This window comes from Alexandromys fortis, unplaced genomic scaffold, assembly GCF_014885135.2.
Source record: "Alexandromys fortis isolate MF-2015 unplaced genomic scaffold, M_Fortis_MF-2015_v1.1 scaffold_228, whole genome shotgun sequence".
NCBI lineage: Eukaryota > Metazoa > Chordata > Mammalia > Rodentia > Cricetidae > Alexandromys > Alexandromys fortis.
In genome coordinates, this window is record NW_026068115.1 from 851,295 (window position 1) to 872,742 (window position 21,448).

At 42.1% G+C, this 21,448-nt stretch overlaps 1 protein-coding gene across 12 annotated transcripts in view; it reads right to left on the reverse strand.

Moving 5' to 3' along the window:
• The window catches only part of Dennd1a (DENN domain containing 1A), a 552,823-nt gene that overhangs the window by 274,733 nt on the left and 256,642 nt on the right, over window positions 1-21,448 (reverse strand). For all 12 annotated transcript variants that reach the window (XM_050124870.1, XM_050124871.1, XM_050124877.1 and 9 more), the window contains one exon: window positions 1,616-1,685. In XM_050124870.1, the coding sequence (XP_049980827.1) occupies window positions 1,616-1,685 (70 nt within the window). The remainder of the gene's footprint in view (window positions 1-1,615; window positions 1,686-21,448) is intronic.

Genomic DNA, 21,448 nt, shown 5'->3' on the forward strand with positions numbered 1-21,448 from the left:
TATAGATAAATCAAAAGGAAAACTACTTATAGCATTTAACAATCATGTTGTATCACTTTAACTTAAAATGTTGCCCTTTACAAAAAAAAAAAAAAAGAAAAAAGAAAGAAAAGAAAGGTACACAGGCAAATATTCATCTCATTAATAATAGTGAGATTTGTGATTTGTAACTTTTTTTTTTTTTTCAGGACAGGGTTTCACTGTAGCTTTGGAGCCTGTCCTGGACCTAGCTCTTGTACATCAGGCTGACCTGAAACTTACAGCGCTCCATCTGCCTCTGCCTCCTAAGTGCTGGGATTAAAGGTGTGTGCCACCACTGCCTGGCGAGATTTTTGATTTATTAAATAAATGAAAAGTTCAACAAATGTTATCAATGAGAGTGTGGGACTTGATTGTGTTGCAAACAATGCACTTTAAGAAAATAGTGCAATTCTTTTGGAAAGTAGTTTGGCAAATGTTTTATAAATACTTATGCCCACAAGAAGCTTGTAACTGCCTATCTAGAATTCTCTTCTTAGAAAAATAATGAAAACTGAAGAAAATATTTTATATTCAAAGATTTGAGTGACTGCTGTCCCTCCCTCTTTCTGTGTATGTAAGGTGGTTATATGCGCATGTGTGTGTGACTCTTACAAGGGTCAGAGGAGACATTGGTGTCCTGCTCTAACATCTTTTTCCCTTCACAATAGGGTCTGCCACTGAAGTTGCACCTAGGTTGGGCCACCATGCTCAGTAATCCTCTTGTCTCTACCTCCCACACTGTTGAAGTCAACAGGGACACACATAGCTGCCTCTGGTCCTCACATTTTTGCTAGGGTTTTACTCTAAAGTTCTCAGGCTTGTACAGCAAGCACCCTTCTACCAAGTCATCTCCCCAATCCTTTTTACTACTGTAAGAAAGTGTTTAGGTAAGCTAAGGTACAAGCTACGCTGTTAGCCATAAAAAAGTACTTAATATTTTCAACAGAGTGGAAGAAATTATTCTGTGACAATACTTCCCAAATAGGCAGGCTACAAAATTTTAAATAGTGACCCAGACCATCTTTGTCATCATGGGTGGGAGTTTAGGTGAGCACACCATTTCTCCCAAATGTAATTAAGGTATAAAGAATTGCTAAAGGAATTTTCAGACTCTTAGAAGAATTACTATAAAAATACCACAAAACTTTATCAAAATGGGGATTGTGGCAGCTGTTAAGTCACTTGCTAGTTAAGTGATTTGCAACATGGCATGAGCAATTCAGTTTCATGCCTTTGATAAATTATGACTGAATACTTTGTGAACTTTCAGGGTTGTTGGGAAAATTTGACATTAATACTGGGAACATGAGCAGTCTAGGTGTTATTTATTTAACTCAGAACAAAAAAAAACAATGAAGAAACAACTAAAAATTTTAGCAATATTAATTTTTGGGATGCGGTAATGCATGCTAGGTGAGAGATGATTTTCTTTTCCCTTCCATTGTTTTCTGAATTTCCCAACTTTTCTACAACGGACATGCATTTTTTTTTTTTACAAATGTTTTAGTGACATATAAGGCACACATTACTTTCATAATCATAAAAAGTTTGTTAAAAACAGCTATTTCTTAAAAAAAAAAAAAAAGACAAATACCTGTTGTTTTGTTGTGTAATCTGCCAAGATGTTAAGGAGCTTATAAAACACTTCGAACCAGGGGAGGTAGCTGAGAAAGACAAAGAAACACAAGAAATGTTAGCATGCAGGTCAAAAGCCTGACTGGAGGCTTAACTCAAACCAAAACATTTTAGGTTTTCTCTATATCCTGAAGATTCTAGCCATGACTGATATAAACCAAAACTGCTTAAATGTTAATTATTTCTGGGTTATAAAAACATGCCTGTGTGAGGGAGAACATTATATGCTCATTATGAAGTATTCCTGTGCCTCAAAACTAGACCAGGTTCAAAGAGAGGAAATTCAAACTACAGTCTGCAATGAGGCACCATGTTTGAGTCATTAGGCCTCTCCCACCATTCCACACTCTCTAGAAAAGCATCTATTCTACTTCTCATGATTGGACACAGAGCAAAACCCAGCATGCCCATTTTTGGCCTCTGTGTCCCACATGCCCTACACAACACAAACCAATCATGTTAGTACACTAGACCTGCTACCTCTACTTCACCTGTGCTATACTGGCTGTAGCGTGAATGGATAACTCTCTTCTCTCTCTGCTATCAAGCAGGTCATTGCTCCTCTTAATTCACAGGTCTGCCAGCAGAACTCACTCTTGATATTGGCCATCTGTATGGCTATGAGAATGGCCTACCCAAAATGGAAGTCTGGATGGGCCTGGCCAGAGAGGGCAAAACTGCACAGGTAGCCAATGATATGCAGCCTGAGGTTTCTTCCCCCTTCCTGGCACTCACTTCTGATGACCAAAAAGACAAAGTGAAGAAGGTTGGCCTGGGGATTGGGGGTAGCAAGTGTGTGTAGTAGACCTAGGGACCCTGAGCCACCAGCAGCAAGGACATAGACATTTATCTGAGAGGACACATGTGGGGCCCAGACCCAGCACATCTGACACCAACACCAAAGCCCAAGGAGGCTTGGAGGCCACCTAGGTAACCAGGTAAAGAACAAAGTCATGAAGGGGAACAGAGAGCTTAGGCCAGGACGTCAGAACCTCTTGTCTTCCCTGGGAATCCAAGATACAAATAACCCACTGGTGCCTTCTGTAGTTGTGTTAGTCTTGTCACTCACGTCCCTCTTATTCCCCACACCAAATGACCAAAGTGGGCAGGGACAAAAGATTCTGAGAAACTTGAGCCTCCCCAATGGAGGGATATGATTCACAGAACCTTCTTTTTGTTTTTTCCCACTCTGATACCTGTTACTAATAAGTAAGTAGTATTCATTATTATGAATGAATAAAACAATCTGACTTTTCTCCCCAAAACCTAATCCAAGTCTACATAGCACAATTACTAAAGTGGCATCCTGTTGCTACAAGATCCAGCAGTCCAGGAAGGCTTCTGTGGCTCTCCCTTCCCAGGATCTTGATCAACTCTGACTCTTCTTGCCCCAATTCCTTCTTTTCCATGGTGCTCATGCATATACCACTGCTACATTGCCTCCTCCTTCAGCATAGCACTCACTGGCACGGTTACTTTCTCAATAGATTACACAGAGAATGCAGCACATCTTCCTTCACTGTGTCCTCAGCACCAGTAGAACTTGGCCCTACATTCTTATAAACACACTTGTGTGCACGTATGCGCGCGCGCACACACACACACACACACACACAGAGAGAAAGAGAGAGAGAGAGAGAGAGAGAGAGAGAGAGAGAGAGAGAGAGAGAGCTAGATGAAGACTAGTAGATTGCAAGGGCCCTTAGAGCCAAGGAAAAGTTAGGGAGAATGATCCCTGCCCCCACTTTACATGCTTTGTTCCCTCTTAGGAAAGTTCCCAAAACTACTGAGAAGAGGCATGTGAGAAGCTTGCTGTTCAGGTCTGCTCACATCTATTCTGCCACACAAATGGTGTTTTTTACTGATAGCCTGGACCCAAGGCAGGGCCCAGATGTGACATCCTGCTTGGGAGAGGGGATCAGCACCCTGTATAGATTACTGCTGAACACTGAGAATAATAAATGAAGTGAGAGGTAATAGAGAGGATAGATAAAGTGCATGAGCTCCTATCTGTGACGTCTGTCTGAAGCCAGAACATGCTAACTGTAAAATTTAAGTAGCTTATCACAATATACTGATAAGCAATTTAACTTTTCACTTCTATGACAGTATTATCACTTATGTTAATATGTTTCCATCAGCTCTGGCAGCCACATATGGACTCTTCCAGAGCAAATGGCTGTTGCCACTCTTCACAGTACTAGCCCTGGCAGAGCAATGTAAACATTCAAGAGGGATTAGGCACAAGATAACATGCTCTGTTCCTCTTCTGAGTTAAAAGCCATTAGAGTAGAACAAGAAACCCCCCTCCCAAGAAAACCATACAAATTAGAGGAATCTTAGTAAACAAACCCAGCCTGAAAGAAAATTCCACAAGGTAAACCCAGCAATTGGAAGTCAGGAAAGAGGAAAGGGACAAGTAGAGGAGATACACAGGAAAGAAAGCTCAGTTCCTTTTGTGAATGGATACAGAAAGCAGTACAGCAGAGCAGCCTGCTTCTCTCAGGCTCTGGACTAGATACAGCGCATACCACAGAACTTTTGAGACAACTACTCAACTCACAGATAGCCTGGTATGTACTTTGCAGCCTCAGTAGCTTCATTTGGTGAAGACATAAAGGTGAAGACTGCCTGGCCCACAGAGCCAGCCCACTTCACTCTACCAGCTTCTGCCTCACCAAACCAATTCCTTTGGTTATGGTGGGCAGAACCATTGGCCATGGACTCTCCCCTTCTGGTCTGACCAGATACAACTGTTCCCCATATGTCTTCGCATGTGTGTAGACAGATGAATGTCCAGTGACGGCAGTGGTATGGTTTTGAGACCAATCTGCAGCTGTCTTCTTCTTCAGAGCGTCCCCGCTTCCCACAGCTGAGCTCTGTCGGCTGGCACTTCCCATCCTGTTTCATTAGTGCTTGCACTCGGCAGGCCGTACTACCAGGAGGCTGCAGTGAAGACATGGAGCCCCCATTCCATCCTGTGTGTGTCTGTCAGCAGTGAGTAAACAGTGCCTCCCAGTTGACACAGGAAACAAGTACTCTGTCAGATAAAGTACTCCCTGGCCATCTTCAGGGCCCCAAACTCTTAGGCTGGGTGTACTTGTATCTTCCTGCAAGAAAACACTCTGTGGTGAACTCAGTCTAAGCACTAGGACTAAAATGATAAATGACAAGGAAGTTCTGGTCCAGAAAAGAAATGAACACAAGAGAGGGCATCTAGGTAGGAGAAGTCAGTTATCCTTCCCAAGCACTGTTACTTCAGGTCTTTGGAGTGATATAGAATCCTAATGGATCATGATTACGATCCCATCAGAAGAGAGGGAAAGAGCAGAGGAGACCTGTGTTACAGCCACCAGCCTGGATCCACACGCCTCTCACAGTGCTGGTAGCGTGGTCCTCACGTTAATGGGAAGTGCTATTTTGTGGGAATCCACAGAAGATCTCAAAGTTAGGAGAGTTGAAATAGTGCCACAGAAACCTCTTGACTTGGCCTGCGGAGTATTGTGGGCCCATGGAGGTGGTACAGCCATGGGTTCCAGATACTGCTTTAACAACAGCCCACTTCACAGTCATCCTTAAATGACCCATCATGCAGCAGTGATGGCCTGTATGGACAGAAACCAGCTAGCCTGAATGGCAGGCACAGGCTGGATAAAAACCTTCTACTTCCTCCAGAAGTGTTCTCAGGAACTGAGTTTAACTGAGGTCAGACTCTTGGTCTTCTGATCTCCCTTAACTAAATGGATGGTTTAAGATGGCCATCTTGCTGGGGGTTGTGCATGGGATAGGATTTCACATCTGTATCCAGCTAACCACGAGAGAGAGAGAGAGAGAGAGAGAGAGAGAGAGAGAGAGAGAGAGAGAGAGAGAGAGAGAGTGTTACGGAGCTCAAGAAGGAGAAAAGGTGATGATAGCAACAACAATGGTATAGAAAGCCAAGCATAACAAAGAAATCATCTGGGAGGCAGCTGGCTGTGGAAACGATGAGAGCAGGGCATCAACGTAGGGCAGCCAGATGGGGGAAAGATGAGAGGAGGGAGCCAACCCAGGGCAGCCAGGAACTATGCAAGCAGATGAGAAGGATGTCTATGGTAGGAGGAGGTGACAGTTCCATCTAAAATGTCAGTCCAAACAGAGTGAGGGAATGCAGCCATATAGGAAGGAAGGAGTGTAACAGGAGCCTGGTGACATACAAGCAAAGTGGTCAAATAACTAGGCATGCAATAGAAACCAAGGGTCTTGATAATAGACACATAAATTAGAAATATGGTTAGGGAAGAAACAAGAATGAATCCCAGCTGGATATAATTGTGAAATAATGGCATATAGACATAGCTAAGAGATAAAAATAAAACACAAATGTACACATTCAGATCACACACACACACACACACACTCACACACACAGTTTCTAGACTGAGTGACAGAGAAGGCCTGTGACAAGAGATGCTTCAGTTATAATGGGGACCCTCAGTGCCTAGTTATGGACTTCCAAATAGCATGATGCATGTGCAGTGCGATACAGGAAAGCCTGGCCAGAGACACTGAGAGTCATCTCATATTTGATCTTGAATTGATTTTTGCTTTCAGGTGTTCAAAAGCCTTTACTGTTAGCAACTGTATTTGTGCACGTGTGCATGAATGTGTGACCTCAACATTCACTTACAGTTTAAGAACCAGTACCTAGAGTCCAGTCTCTTGTCAACCCTCAAATGGCTCCCTTAATTAAGATATATACTTCCCTGCCCCCATATCCACTCCTCCTCCATCACAACTGTCCCATTCCCCTAAGCTCTCCCCATCCTCCCCTTCTCACTTCCATCTCCCCTTAACCCTGTCCCACCCTCACCCCCAAGCTCTCAATTTTTGCCTAGAAATCTTGTATACTTCCAATATCCAGGAGGATAACTACATGTTTTTTTTGGGGGGGTACACCTTCCTATTTAGCTTCTCTAGGATCATGAATTATAGGCTCAATGTCCTTTATTTATGGCTAGAATCCACTAATGAGTGAGTACATCCCATATTCATCTTTTTGGGTCTGGGTTACCTCACTCAGGACAGTGTTTTCTATTTCCATCCATTTGCATGCAAAATTCAAAATGTCATGGACTCTAGAGGGGTTCCCAGGTGTCCAAGGAGATGTCCCCAACTTGTTCCTTGAACAGCTGAGGAGAGGGAGCCTGAAATGGCCCTATACTATAGCCACTCTGATGAATATCTTGCATATCACCATAGAACCTTCATCTGGTGATGGATGGAGATAAGAGACAGAGACCCACATTGGAGCAATGGACTGAGCTCCCAAGGTCCAAATGAGGAGCAGAAGGAGAGAGAACATGAACAAGGACGTCAGGGCCGCGAGGGGTGCGCCCATCCACTGTGACTGTGGGGCCGATCTAATGGGAACTCACCAAGACCAGCTGGACTGGGACAGATGGAGCATGTGAACAAACAGGACTCTCTGAACGTGGCTGACAAGGAGGGCTGACTGAGAAGCCAAGGACAAAGCACTGGGTTTTGATTCTACTCCATGTACTGGCTTTGTGAGAACCTAGTCTGTTTGGATCCTCACCTTCCTAGACCTGGATGGAGGAGGGAGGACATTGGATTTCCCAAGGAGCAGGGAACCCTGACTGCTCTTTGGACTGGAGAAATAGGGGAAGGGGAATGGGGGGAGGGGAGGGGAATGGGAGGAGGTGAACATTTGTAATAATAATAATAATAATAATAATAATAATAATAATAATAATAATAATGAACCAGTACCTAACTTAAACACCCAACATTCAATGGGAGGTGCCCAGTCCAGAGCTAACACATCCACTCCTGGACCTCTCTACTGAATATTCTTGCTGATCTTGGCTGTGGGAAGCTTTATTTTGAACCCTGATATTCTAATAAGGGGTTCCTCATGCATACTATTGGTCTCATATCCTATGTCAAGTAGAGTGAGTCAGAAAGAAGAACCATAGTAAGAGGAAAATATTACCAAGATATGGCTGCCTCAAACAGAAGTTCTCACTCTGTCCTTCTTGTGGGACCTAGCAGCTACCCCTAATCCTCTGCTAGTGTCTGTCAGAGTAACTGACAGTGGGATAACATCAGCTGTCCATGGAGTAAGTCATAATATCCACTCAGGATGCAGGATCTCAAGAGCCACTTTAGAGATGCTGGACACCTGCTCAGTGCTGACAAAGGAAGACATGGCAGGGCCAGCCCAGACAACAACCAACCAAGGGAAACATGATAAAAACAAGCACGGTGACACAACAGCTACATCAAAAGGAAATGATTTAAATATCAAAGGACAAGAGAAGCCTTTGGGAAACTAAAGTTCTCAAACACTTTAAAGGGAGAAATGACTTCTTCCCTGGTTATGCTGTGCAAGTCAAACACGAAGCATTATCAAGGCAGCAAAAGAATAACCCCTTCCCCCAGAAACCCATCTTACTCATGAATTATTCTAAAAATTAATTTATTGTTAAAATTAAAAACTAGATTATTTTTTAAATAAATTTATTTTCAAACTCTTACATTCATCCTTCCTAGATAAAATTCTAAACTTTCCCACCTTTTCTCTGCACTTGTGACGTCTGTTAGAGCCAACACATGAACATAAAGACGCCGTGGGCTTCCCCTCTCTGAAGACTACCCAGAATTGGTTCTACACGCTTGCCTTTCTCATATCTTTGTTAATGTCAACGTGTTGAACAGTAACTGTTCAACATTTTTTGTGTGTGCTTGGCCATGTCAGACATTCTGTAAGTCAGAGCTTCTTGTGACAGAGAACAATCATTGCTATAGACACTACAAAGGCCAGGACCACTGAAACTGTAGGATAACAGTCAGCTTGCTCTTGTTAGGAGGTGGAGACCCCAACATAGCAGGCAACATTTTGGTTAGGAAAATAACTCAAGATTTAAAAAAACAAACATGCCAATGTCCTATTTCAATCTGACAGATAATTAAACATTGGTGCAAATGCTTAAGTGGATCAAAGGAATAGCTACAAAAAGTCATGCCCCTTCCCCAGCTTCCAAGAGAAGTCAATCCATCAGTTACTCCTCATTGTCTTCATTGGAAACCTAGTTTTACAAGTGCAAATGAGCCCTTAAAAGCATCATGTAGGAGAGGTAATGTTTCTGTTCTAGGCCTGCTCCATCATTAATCCGTATTTCTTCTTTTCTCCAAATGTACTAAAGAGAGAGCTCTGACAGAAGCGCTCTCATCCACATCTACACCTCTCATCCTTTCCATGTCTTCCTGAGTGTTGGTGGATGGGGAAGGAAAACACCTAGGCTCCAGTTGAAGAGCCTTCCATAATACACATTGTGTAGGAGGTCCTTCTATATTTGTGTTGATTTCATTGGTTGAATAAAGAAAACTACGTTGGCCTAGTTGATAGGGTGAACTCAGGTAGGCGGGGAAGACAGAACAGAATTCTGGGAGGAAGAAAGCAGGGTCAGAGAGAGCCACCATGGAGTCGCCAGAATCAGACATGCTGAATCTTTCCCGGTAAGCCAAGACCTTGTGGTGACATACAGATTATTAGAAATGGGTTGAATCAAGATGTGAGAGTTAGACAATAAGAGGCTAATGGGCTAGGCAGTTATTTAATTAATACAATTTCCGTGTGGTTATTTCGGGTATAAGCTAGCCAGGTGGCGGGATGCAGCCAGTTCCCCTCATTACTATAGACACATCTCCTTCCCCATTATACCCAGCGCTAACGTACACTCATCTTTAAGCACAACAGAAACCAGCCACTGGTGCTGGCCTAAGTTCTCTAACTTAAGTCTTAGGACTGAGCTGTGCATACGCCTCTCCAGGAGTGTGATATACAGTTCCTTCCTGAGCTAATTGTACTTTAGCTTCAGTACAAAGCTTTGTGGAATTTGAAATGGAAGTGACTTTCTCAGGCCGGCATCACATGTTACAGGAAATACTTTCCAGTGTATGCCTGGTGTTCAGCTGTCTTGGCATCTCAACGCACAACTTGAACAACTCACACCTGCAGAGGATGCAGCAGCACTGAGTCAGTATAGTGACAGAGGACAGAACAAAGGTCTCAAAAGCCTTTCTAGAAAAGTGATACCACAGTTGCATAGCAGGAAACTCACCAGCTATGGCCCAACCATGCTCCTCCTGCCCCATCTGTGAAATGGGGATGTGATGCCTACCCTCAAATGGCTGCTTGGAAGCTACTACAAAGCTAAGTACAGTGTGGAAACACACCTCCAGCTGTGCCTGGAGCAGGACTAACTTCCTTCAGCCTGCTATTGAGACCAAAAGTCAAAGTAAGAGAAAAACACATCCCCTTTGGGAGATCAAAGCCAGTCCTGACCAACTTGACCCTTCTGCTTTGCTCACACCTGTTAATCCTGAATTGTAAATTTATAATAGTATCCAGTTAAGCTCAAGAATCTCTGACTTATGCCCATAATTAACATTCCATTGTGATAGCTATTATATGTATGCAGGAAAATATATTGTATGTGCTGAATGAGTGCAAATATTAATTTGTATTATGAATGAGAACACACACACACACGAACGCACGCATGCATGCACATACCCCTCCTGTGAAATATCCGTGCTTATACAGACCTGCTGGAACATATACTTGGATTTGATTTTGGAAATAAGGCTCCTTTCTCTCTTGATAGGTGCTCAATAATTGCTGCTTTTAGAGGGAGTGTTTGCTGCCTTCAGTGGTAGATGACTGTGATGGGGGAGATTGCTCTGGAGAAGCTCATGGGGTACTATGAAGCTGTAACTGGTAAAATGCTGCTATTGGGAGACCTTTGGAATAACAGCACCTGTGCTGACAGTGAGCTGCAATTCTCGGTATTTTCCACAGAATCCAGAGAGGGTGAGCACACAGGCCTTTCATCATGTTCCCAGGAGTTTATGGGGTGGCCCACTTCTGTACTCACACACCTGCAAGTTTTCCCATTCACATCATCTGACTTTATGGCTGGAATTACAACTATAATATAATATAATGGCCCAGTGAGGTTCTAAGCCAGGCCCACCTTGCCAAAGGTTTCACAGCCTAAGAGAGACATATGCTGTCTCTACTATTAAAAAAAAAAAAAAAAAAAAAAACAGGAAAAAAAAAAAGACAAAGGCAACAGTTCCATAAGAAGTTCTGTCCTGTTTTCAGTAATCAAGAGCAAAACTAATTATTCCATAGAGATACTACCTGACATCATTTTAGAAGAAGTGAAAGCTAATGAGTGAAGAGGGGGGCACTTATAAAGTGCTAGGTGCATTGATATAGTACTTATTGTAGCAGCCACATGAGGACTGTCCCATTTTATAGATGATAAAACTGAGACTCAGAAGTGGAGCGACCTCTCTATGATGGCACAAAACTACTCTAGTCTGTGTTTTCGGTCCTATTTGCTACATAAAAGTAAGAAAGTAACAGCTGCACAAAAAAGACTGAACATGAGATGTAACACCCTGATACAATCAAAGCTTGCCTCCAAAACCCCTAAGTTATAAAGTGCCCTGAGCAATCCAACTTTGGCTGCCTCCCAACAATCCAGTATGTTTTCTTACTTTGCCAGTTCCAGGGACAACAGTCATGTGTCCACTCTTCCTTGCTTTAGGAATTAGAGTCCATGTTATTTGGAAACAGAAATTAAAAACAGCTCAATTTAAGATGCTTCAATCAAATGGGGCGGTGGAGGTGGGATGGGGGTGGAGAGGTGGGAGTGGGAGGACTGAATTTCAAGTTTCCACTGCCTCATGTTGGGACCTTAGAACTTACTAGAAATATCATAGGTTCTTAATATTTTTAAATTTAAGGCATGAGGCTCAATGTGCATGCTTGTGGTGACCATCAGGGAAGCACTAGATTAAACGAGGCACCCGGTTTCCATGAACAGCACCCATTTAGTTTATTGGCACCCACATCTCTGCTTGAATGCTCTTTCATTCCATCGCAAATCTCTCTATGAAAGTATCTGGCTGTCTCTTAAAGCCATTTATGTTCCATGCTTCAGTGCCTTTCCTTGGTGACATTTTCCATATGTTTCTTTCTGGGAAATGGTTCTGTCTCAATTAACAGAACAGCACACCAATCAGTATCGAAAGGCAAGGAAAGAAAGGAAGGACAGTCAGGCGTGAGGCAAGAACATGGGGTATGAATGTAGCTGGTCCAGTAAAACTAATGTTTTAGAAGGCAAACAGTTTGGGCCAAAAGAAAATGAACCTAGCACTTATCCCAAAGAAATCAGTGGGCTCTGGCATTGAATTTATAATTCAAACACTCTGGGCCATATGCAACTTGAGACACACAACTGGTAGCACTACTGGGGATTTATGACTTATGACTTGCTCATATTTAATTTGTAACCAAACACTTCCCCTTCCTCTTAGCTACCTTAGAACTCCTGATTAACTCTTGTTTTTACAGGTCAGAGGTTAAATAAAGGAAGGGAAGCACTCTGGGGTGAGACTGCCCAGAGCACCACATCCAAGAGGGACCCTGTGTAAGGAACATTAAAATGAGTGATAAGGCTAGAGACTGCTCCAGACCACTGATGTTCAAAGACTCCTGTGAGTGAAAGGCAGACCCGTGCTAGGAGAGTCGGCAACAAAGACAGACAGGAAGTTTGTCTTTTCTCCTTACTTTAGTGAATGCCTGGCTCTCTCACTAAGACAATTCTCCTAAATAATTTTGTAAATAACACTGAAAGTATTGAGGAAAGGAAAAGGAAGAGTTTATGTAAGTTAAGCAATCCTCCTTTTCTTGCTTCCCTCAGCCACAGCAATCTGTCTCAAGCACTAGAGTGCTACTCAGGAGAAACCCTCTGCCTCTACCTAATTCTGTAGCAGTCCTGCACTGGGCAGAGGGAAGCAGAATTCTCTATGCAAGTGCAGTAACCCTTGAGAAGAGAACCTACCAATTTTGGTTGTAGGACAGAAGTGGTTAGCTAAGCTTCTCAGTAATTTTTCTTAGGGTCGACAGAACTGTCTTCAACAAACCCTGACACTCTTCTTGAGGAAAAGGAGGAGGAGAAAAAGGGAAAAGAAGGAAAAGAAGAAGGAAGAGGAGAAGGAAAAGGACGAGAAAGAAGAGGAAGAGAAGAAAGAGGAGGAGGACGAGAAGGAAGAGGAAGAGAAGAGGATGAGAAGGAAGAGAAGGAGGAAGAGGAAGAGAAGGATGGGGAAAAGAAAGAGGAAGGAAGGAAGGAAGGAAGGAAGGAAGGAAGGAAGGAAGGAAGGAAGGAAGGAAGGAAGGAAGGAAGGAAGGAAGGAAGGAAGGAAGGAAGGAAGGAAGGAAGGAAGGAAGGAAGGAAGGAAGGAAGGAAAAACTCAAGAGGTGAGAATCTACTTTTCCCTGTTATATTTGGGAGCCAAATCTTCAAGGCTGGACCATTTGTACCAGTGTTTAACAAGAATCCATGAATGTCAATCCAGAGCTGGACACCTGGGGGGAAAAAGGAATACAGAGCTGCTTGTCCTCCAGGAGTTTTAAGTCATGGGAATTGTAAACAGCAATGCAATATATACTGTGACTCAGCTGCTACCAGGAGCTGTGTGGACAGCAAGGAAGGACATTTCAACTAGATTGGGGGTGGGGGCAGCCATATCAGGCAGAAAAGCTGGCTAAGTTAGAAGTCACTTCCACCTAGAGGGAACAAAATATAATGAAGACTCAAAAAGCTACAAATGGCTTACTTTGGGGGAGGGGTGTGTGTGTGTGTGTGTGTGTGTGTGTGTGTGTGTGTGTGTGTGTGTGTGTGTGTGGTTTCAGACTGGACTCTAAACTAAGTCCAGCTCTTTTCCTGAGAGCAGCAGAGATATCAGGTAAAGCACGGCACAGAAGATGTACACATTTGGAACCAGACAGACTGGAAGGCTTAGGGCGCAGCAGTGGAAGTCCTCAGTGGATGCGGCAGGAGAGGCTCTGTTTTTTTTTTGTTTTGTTTTTCATTACTGAGCATAGTTTTAAAAGGATCTGATTCTAGGAGGTCAGACCTGAAACTGAGTAAGTACTATCAGCCAAGAGGTTGGCTGGAATCTGCTAGTCAGATGGCTGCCTGCCTCCCTCAGAAGTAGCAGATGTTACAAAACACACTGGGAGATTGCAGATGTAGAGTCAGACAGCCTAGAACAACAGGTGCAGTTTCCTTAGAGCTCTCTCCCAGGCTGCCTCCCTCTATAAAAGGACAACACTCCTTGTTTACCTAAAAAGGTAGAAGTTTAGAATAAGTTAAGCAGACTATCACAGTTCAAGGAATGTATCAAGGCCTGAAAATAGGAAGCTTCTGCTTTTACTATCAGGTCAGAGATGCCTGCACGATTTCTCAGGAGAGAGAATGGGGTCCAGCCATATTTGCATCGGCTTTTAGACGCCTGTAAAATGCTCAGCGCTACAAGAATATAGATATTCTTTATGATTTAACAGACCAGTGGGCTGAGCCAATGGGGATTTCTACATTAATATTTATTCACTTAGATAAAGATTTTATTTCAAATACAGAATAAATACAAAGGGAAAAAATTTAAGGTGAGAGCACACAGACATTACCAGAATTAAGGAATAACGGACTCTCTATAAGCTGATGTTACAAATATTTCTTGTGCTTTCCTAACTGAACAAAAACCATAGACAGCACTTAGCTAACTAATTAGCTAAGACCCAACCCTAGAGGATTTAGCATGCTGTGGTGATGTGAAAGACAAGACCCTAAGAGCTAGCATTAAAGACACATATGGATGATAGCAATTTTGCCTTTCACGTGTTACAGCTTAATTTTATTTTTTAAGTTATAAACTGATTGGCCTAGTAGCTCAGACTTCTTATTAACTCTTATAATTTATATCAGCCCATTACTCTTGTCTATGTTAGCCATGTGGCTCAGTACCTTATTCAGCAAGGCAGTCACATCTTGCTTCGTCTGGGTCTGGGTCACAACTGCAGACTGCATTTCCCTCTTCCCAGCATTCTAGTTGCCCTGACTCTCCTTCCTGCCTGGCTACTGACCAATCAGCATTTTATTAAAAATAATACAAGTGACAGGATAAAAGACCATTGTCCCACAGCACCCCCCCCCTTTTTTAAACAAGAACTCTGAATCTAATATCCTTTGTTTACCTTTTTTCCTGACCATTATCCATAACAACTTGTAACCAACATTCTAAACAAAGGAAAATAACCATAGTTCATTTTTTTGGGAATGTGATCATAGTTTTTCAGGCTACTTTCTGCTGAATTGGGGTGTACTGCTTAACTTTTATGGCTCTCAAGTAGAACAGTTCCAGGTAACTGAAAGACCAGCTTTATAGGAGGGGCCATTCAAGAGAAGGGAGGAGGGGTGCCTGGCTATGGCAGTCCCATCAGGCATGGTCTCTCCCTCCCCTGAGCCTGAGCTGGCTATTCTCAGTCATATATGACAGATAAGAGTCTATTGCTATACCTTAGGAATGACCTGCTTAAGGTCATCATCACACTAATAAGGGACAGTGAAGGACTGAAGCAAAGGAAATCCACCATTGACAGGCATAAGATGAAGCACACTCACTCTGCGTCCCTACATATCCTTAAATGAGTTAGCTACATATGGCTGCATAAGAACCACCCTCAATCAAAATATATACTTCCAAGACCCCAGAATGTTCTCTTGTGTCCTACCCACACTACAGTCAGATCATCTGTTCTCCACCTGTTTTTCCTATCTATCGCTACCTTTTAAAAACCCACTTATTTTTAATGTAAAGGAAAATTCAATCATCTGACAAAAGCACTCATAGGTGTAGCTGTCAGAAGACAACTAGGACAGAGGAGACAGCCTACTCCCAGCAGGCTCTACTGTGCCCTGCTAGTCAGCCCTCACACCACTCTCAGTTCCTACACCCTCTTATATGCTGCCTGGTCTTTTAATTTTACCTCTTCCAGAATGCCAGAAAAGAGGGGGAAATATAGCTCATAACTTTTAATCTGGCTTTTTTTTTTTTTTTGAGACAGGGTTTCTCTATGAAACAGTCAGTCCTAGCTGTCCTGAAACTCACTCTGTAGAATATGCTGGCCATGAACTCACAGAGATTCGCCTACCTCTGCCTCCTGGGTGCTAGGATTAAAGCAGATTAGCCAGGTACCACCACTACCTGGCTAATCTGGTTTCCAATATATTTTAAACCACAATTTTTATTTACTCTTTTTTGCTTTGTTTATATTTTGCTATAAAATATAAACTGTTAATATCATATAAAATCTACTGTGACCAAAGAAGGACAAGTTTTAAAGGTAGCATAGTCCCATGGGCATGCCATTCCACATGAGAGGATATTATACGAATGCTTCCAGTCTATTGATGCATTAGAATAGTAAGTCATTCAGAACCTCACCATCTATGTTAAAATTAACACGTGTGAAATAAGCCATCCATGTTTACACTGCACATAAGAACTCTGTATTGTGCTTTCTCTTAACCCAGAGGCCTGGCTCAGTATGGGTGGTCTGTCCAGATTTTGCTTCTTGATCAGAAAAGTGAGAACTCAAATTTTTGTGACCTGATTCAGGTAGGTGTCAAGAAGTGTAAGAGTAGTCAGTTGTTCTGAACTGTTTGACTTTTATTCTATAGAAAGAATGTAAGCACAGAGAATATAAGGAAACTCCCCTGGACACACCCACAAAACCCAAGAGTCATCCAAACAAGCCAACATATAGTTAAGCTCTCACAAGTGAGTGGAAGCTCTTAACACTACGCTTTCTCTGTCCTTCTCCCATTCTGTATCCTACCAAGCAATGTGCAAAAAGGGGAGGGGGTTCTCTTGCCTGGGATAAGGAACTGGAAATTCTTCAATGACTATAACTGTCTTGAAGCTCAAAGTTACATCTGTATTTAATCTGCACAGTCTAATACTAACCAGGATTTGAAATGATACCTGTTCATCTCTGTCTTCTGCATAGTTTGATAACATCTCTGACATCTGCTGGTCTTAAGACTTCAATGGCTCATTTGGTCACCACACATGCATTGATGGTAGGGCCCTTTGAGAATTCTGAAGCAAATGGGTGAACCAGACACTATTTCTAGTCTCAAGGAGCTCAGTGTCAAGTAAGAAATCAGCCCTGCAGTCAGCAAGTGTCACAACTGAGACACAGGTTATGAAGGAAGTAGCTTAGGCAACCTAGATCTCACTCACCAATGTGATTCCATGTGCAAGGGAGGCTACCAAACCCAACAACAGAAGTTGTACTTGTAAAATTAAGGTGCTAGAGAGATGGCTTAGCATTTAAGAGCACTGGCTACTCTTCCAGAGACCCAGGTTCAGTTTCCGGCACCTACATGGTAGCTTACAACCATCTCTAACTCCAGATCTGGGGAATGGATGCCTCTTTTTCTGACCTGTGGGGACACTGCAAACATGTGGTACACAAATATGCATGCAGACAGAAAAAAAATCTAAACATATAAAATAAAAATAAATAAATATAAAAATCCTAAAATTTAAAATGGTCACATATGAAAATTTTATTTGATTTATATTTATCTTTTACTAGGGTGTGTGGGCAGTACTAGGGACTAAAGCCTGGACTTTGCAAATATTAGGCACTCTACCATTCAGCTACATTTCCAGCGTGTGTGTGTGTGTGTGTGTGTGTGTGTGTGTGTGAAGACAGCAGTAGATCATCTACTTTATAGATGAACAGCTGAATAAAGATCACCAGAATCCTAAATCCAATAGTAGTCTCCACAAAAAAGGCTATCTGATTTATATGAACAATTTTCCTTTACTTTTTTTCTGTTAGATTTTTTTAAAAAGGTACTTTTGTCTGGGTCCAGAATATAAAATTAGGAAATAAAATGACAAGTCTTACAACTGTGAACTTGAATCAGCTCATTACAGACCAAAGAGACATATTTGAATGCATATTGCTACATTCATTTACCTATTCTGCTGAGCCGTTCAATTACACGATTTTGTATAAAAAAATACAGTATGTTTCTTTCAAAAGCTGGTATTTGGAGGAAAATTATTAGAACAGCATGTTATGATATGCTAATACAAAGGTTTCATTTAATGGATAATGGCAATTTCTGAAATGTTCCCTGTACTTTAAATTATTGCACTTAGAATTCATGACTACAACATATCTCAACGTTTTTCTTTACTGCTGTACAATATACTCCACTGCCACTGTGAATGCAAACAAAAAGCATTATCACAAGACTTTTGTTAGTGTTTGTGATCTTTGAAAAGAGCCATGTTTAAAGGTGAGGCATGGGTGCAGTAGGCTGCATGAATGCTGAGAATGGTAAAGCACTGTAATCAACGGTCAAAAACAGGACGGAGAGAAAAGGGAAGAAGAGGAAGTTTTAAGTCAAAATTTAAGGTCTTCTCAGAGGGAGTGGGCACCAAAGAGCGAGAGTTTATTCAAACCAGAAGCAGCTGTTACACTGGAATTAGGAAGCATCCCTAATGAATCAGCAGTTCTTGTAATACATACCCCCACTTTGAAATGTGAGGACTCTAAGAGGAGAGTTTCTTTTGATATATTTTCTACAGAGACTCATTAGACAGAAAAGAGGCAAAGACTGAGCACACTCCTCTCTAAATTACAACGGCTATCTTCTTTGTCAGTCATCAAGGTTAGTTAGGCTGGACACTGGAAAACAAAGAAAACACACGGAGGAAGAAAAGCTTCTGCTGCCACATGCTCTGTGAGTCACCCAAGGAGACCTCATCAAGTGCCATGTAAAATCACCTCTTCCTAACCACAACCACATTATGTCAGCTAAGCCTGTTGTGTCTGAAATGGAAATTAGAGCTGCACAAACAAGAAAAGAGCCCTTCCTTTTACAATAAGAGGGACCTCTAAATTCTAACCCAATGAAAATCTACTTGCAGAGAGAATTTTATTCCCCAGATTTTCAGTTTTTCATTAAAAAGATATGCATAGTGTGGAGGTTTCTCAGGAAATTCGGAATCAACCTACCCATGGACCCAGCAATACCACTCTTGGGAATATACCCAAGAGAGGCCTTATACAACAAAAGTATATGCTCAACTATGTTCATAGCAGCATTCTTTGTAATAGCCAGAACCTGGAAACAACCTAGATGCCCTTCAATTGAAGAATGGATGAAGAAAATATGGAATATATACATATTAGAGTACTACTCAGCAGTAAAAAACAAGGACTTCTTGAAGTTTGCAGGCAAATGGATGGAAATAGAAAACACTATCCTGAGTGAGGTAAGCCAGACCCAAAAAGAGGAACATGGGATGTACTCACTCATATTTGGTTTCTAGCCATAAATAAAGGACATTGAGCCTATAATTCGGGTTCTTAGAGAAGCTAAATAAGAAGGAGAACCCAAAGAAAAACATATAGGCATCCTCCTGAATATTAACCTTCATCAGGCGATGAAAGGAGACAGAGACAGAGACCCACATTGGAGCACCGGACTGAAATCTCAAGGTCCAAATCAGGAGCAGAAGGAGAGAGAGCACGAGCAAGGAACTCAGGACCGCGAGGGGTGCACCCACACACTGAGACAATGGGGATGTTCTATCGGGAACTCACCAAGGCCAGCTGGCCTGGGTCTGAAAAAGCCTGGGATAAAACCGGTCTCGCTGAACATAGCGGACAATGAGGACTACTGAGAACTCAAGAACAATGGCAATGGGTTTTTGATCCTACTGCACGTATTGGCTTTGTGGGAGCCTAGGCAGTTTGGATGCTCACCTTACTAGACCTGGATGGAGGTGGGTGGTCCTTGGACTTCCCACAGGGCAGGGAACCCTGATTGCTCTTTGGGCTGATGAGGGAGGAGGACTTGATTGGGGGAGGGGGAAGGAAAGGGGAGGCGGCGGTGGGGAAGAGACAGAAATCTTTAATAAATAAAAAAAAGATATGCATATATATACACATGCAGATATTTCACATCCCAGGCTCCATATTCCTCTTTTGTCTTTTACCATGCCTAAAAGAGATTCTCTGCAAAAATCAGTGTACCTGACAAATAGGCTAAAAGTTAAAGGTATGTGTTCTGATACTATCTAGCCTACTAGGCACTCTTCAACTTTTATCAGTCACCCTTTTCCTCCTCTCCTTCTACCCTTCCCTATCTCTGCCTCCTCCTCTTTTGTTATAGGTTTCCAGGATTCCTGGAGCTTCAGTACAAAACCCAAGAAGCCAGGGAGAGACTTGCTGGCATGTTCCTGGGAGAAAAAGCAACACCAACAGTACCTATGCCTTAAACTTGAAAAGGAAAGAAAACGATCCACAAAACCACTGTTTCTCACAAACTCTGAGGACTTCTTAGATACTCCCAACCAGAGTAAAAGAATACAAAGGAGAAACAGAATTATAGATAACAGAAGCTGAGGACCAAGACAAATGAACTTGTCATTACCATGCCAGACAACAGAGGTAGAAATGAGCAGCATCTTAGAATCCTGTCCATTTGGTGGGGGGCAGTTGTCCTTCCCCTACAGAACCAGAGACTTCTTAGGGAGGAGAGGTACAAAGAAGAAGCCAAGGAGTCACACAGAGAAACCTCTACAAATGATCAGTGTACTTTCAAATTCTCAGGGGTCAAAAGTACAGGAAGTTTGAGATGAGGTGAAATGTTAGAGATACATGTGAACCCAAGTCTGACACACATTACTTCCTCCCATGTGCCTTACAAATCACAGGTGGGATATGCTCCTTGTCCATGACCTCACCAGGACCTCTCCCTTGGCAACTAATATCAGGTATCCTTTCTGAATAAGGCAGAAAAGTTACCTAAGACAGTTTTAAAATCATGATCACTGTTTAAGGGACCATGGACAAAATACTTTTTCCTTTGCTCTATACCATGAACATAATCACTTAGTAGCGACCACATTCTGAAGCTGGCTCAACTGCAGGCCTGCATTCCTGCAGAAAGGTATTTACACCTGCTGGTCTGGTTCAAATCTTCATGGAACCTATGGTCAGTCTGGCTTTCTGTGCATAGTTTTGCTATGTGTGTTTGCTGAATAACCATACTAACTTTTAAACATACATTTGATGAAAAAGGATTACATGTATGATGAAAGGGATCCTCAGACACCTAAAATGCAAAAATTACTTCTATACCAAGGTATCTTCTCTAGAGATGCTTCTGATAGAAAAACTTAATGACTGTATGTATTTTGCAAAAAGTTGAATGAAAGATAATTATAAAACCAAGTTTCACAGATTAAAACTTGGCATGTAACTTACCCCCCTTTTCCCTTTTAATAAGATAGAATTATCTACTCAAGTGGTGTACTAATAGTAAGTCCACGTCACGAGCTCAACACAGCTTTCAGGCTGGAAGCAATCAATGGACAGCAGCTGCAGTTACCCTTACTAGTGACTTCTGACTTCAATAGTAGACTGTCCCTAGGTAAAACAAGGAGACTATTCTGAGGGAGAAAATCAGGATATATAAGGAAGTTATTAAATAAGGGTTTGTGATCACAAACGTGACTTTAAAATACATATACATGTATATTATATATTACTATCAAATGAGTAAAAGGAAACATACCAAAATTTCTACTGTTGGAAGGGGGAATTCAAGGAAATTAGGTTTACTGAGTATGTGTGCATGTCTGTAATTCTAGCACTCAGGAAGGTAAGAAAGGGTTTGGGCTTCTCAAACACACACACAAAAAAAAAAAAGGTATCAAAAGTTACATTTATTCAGAGTCAGTTTCATTGTCAACTGCTGGATTAATGTTTTGTAAGAGTCTATGCTTATTAATCAAAATGGAGAGTTGGGGAGCCAGTCTCAATGGATATATATCT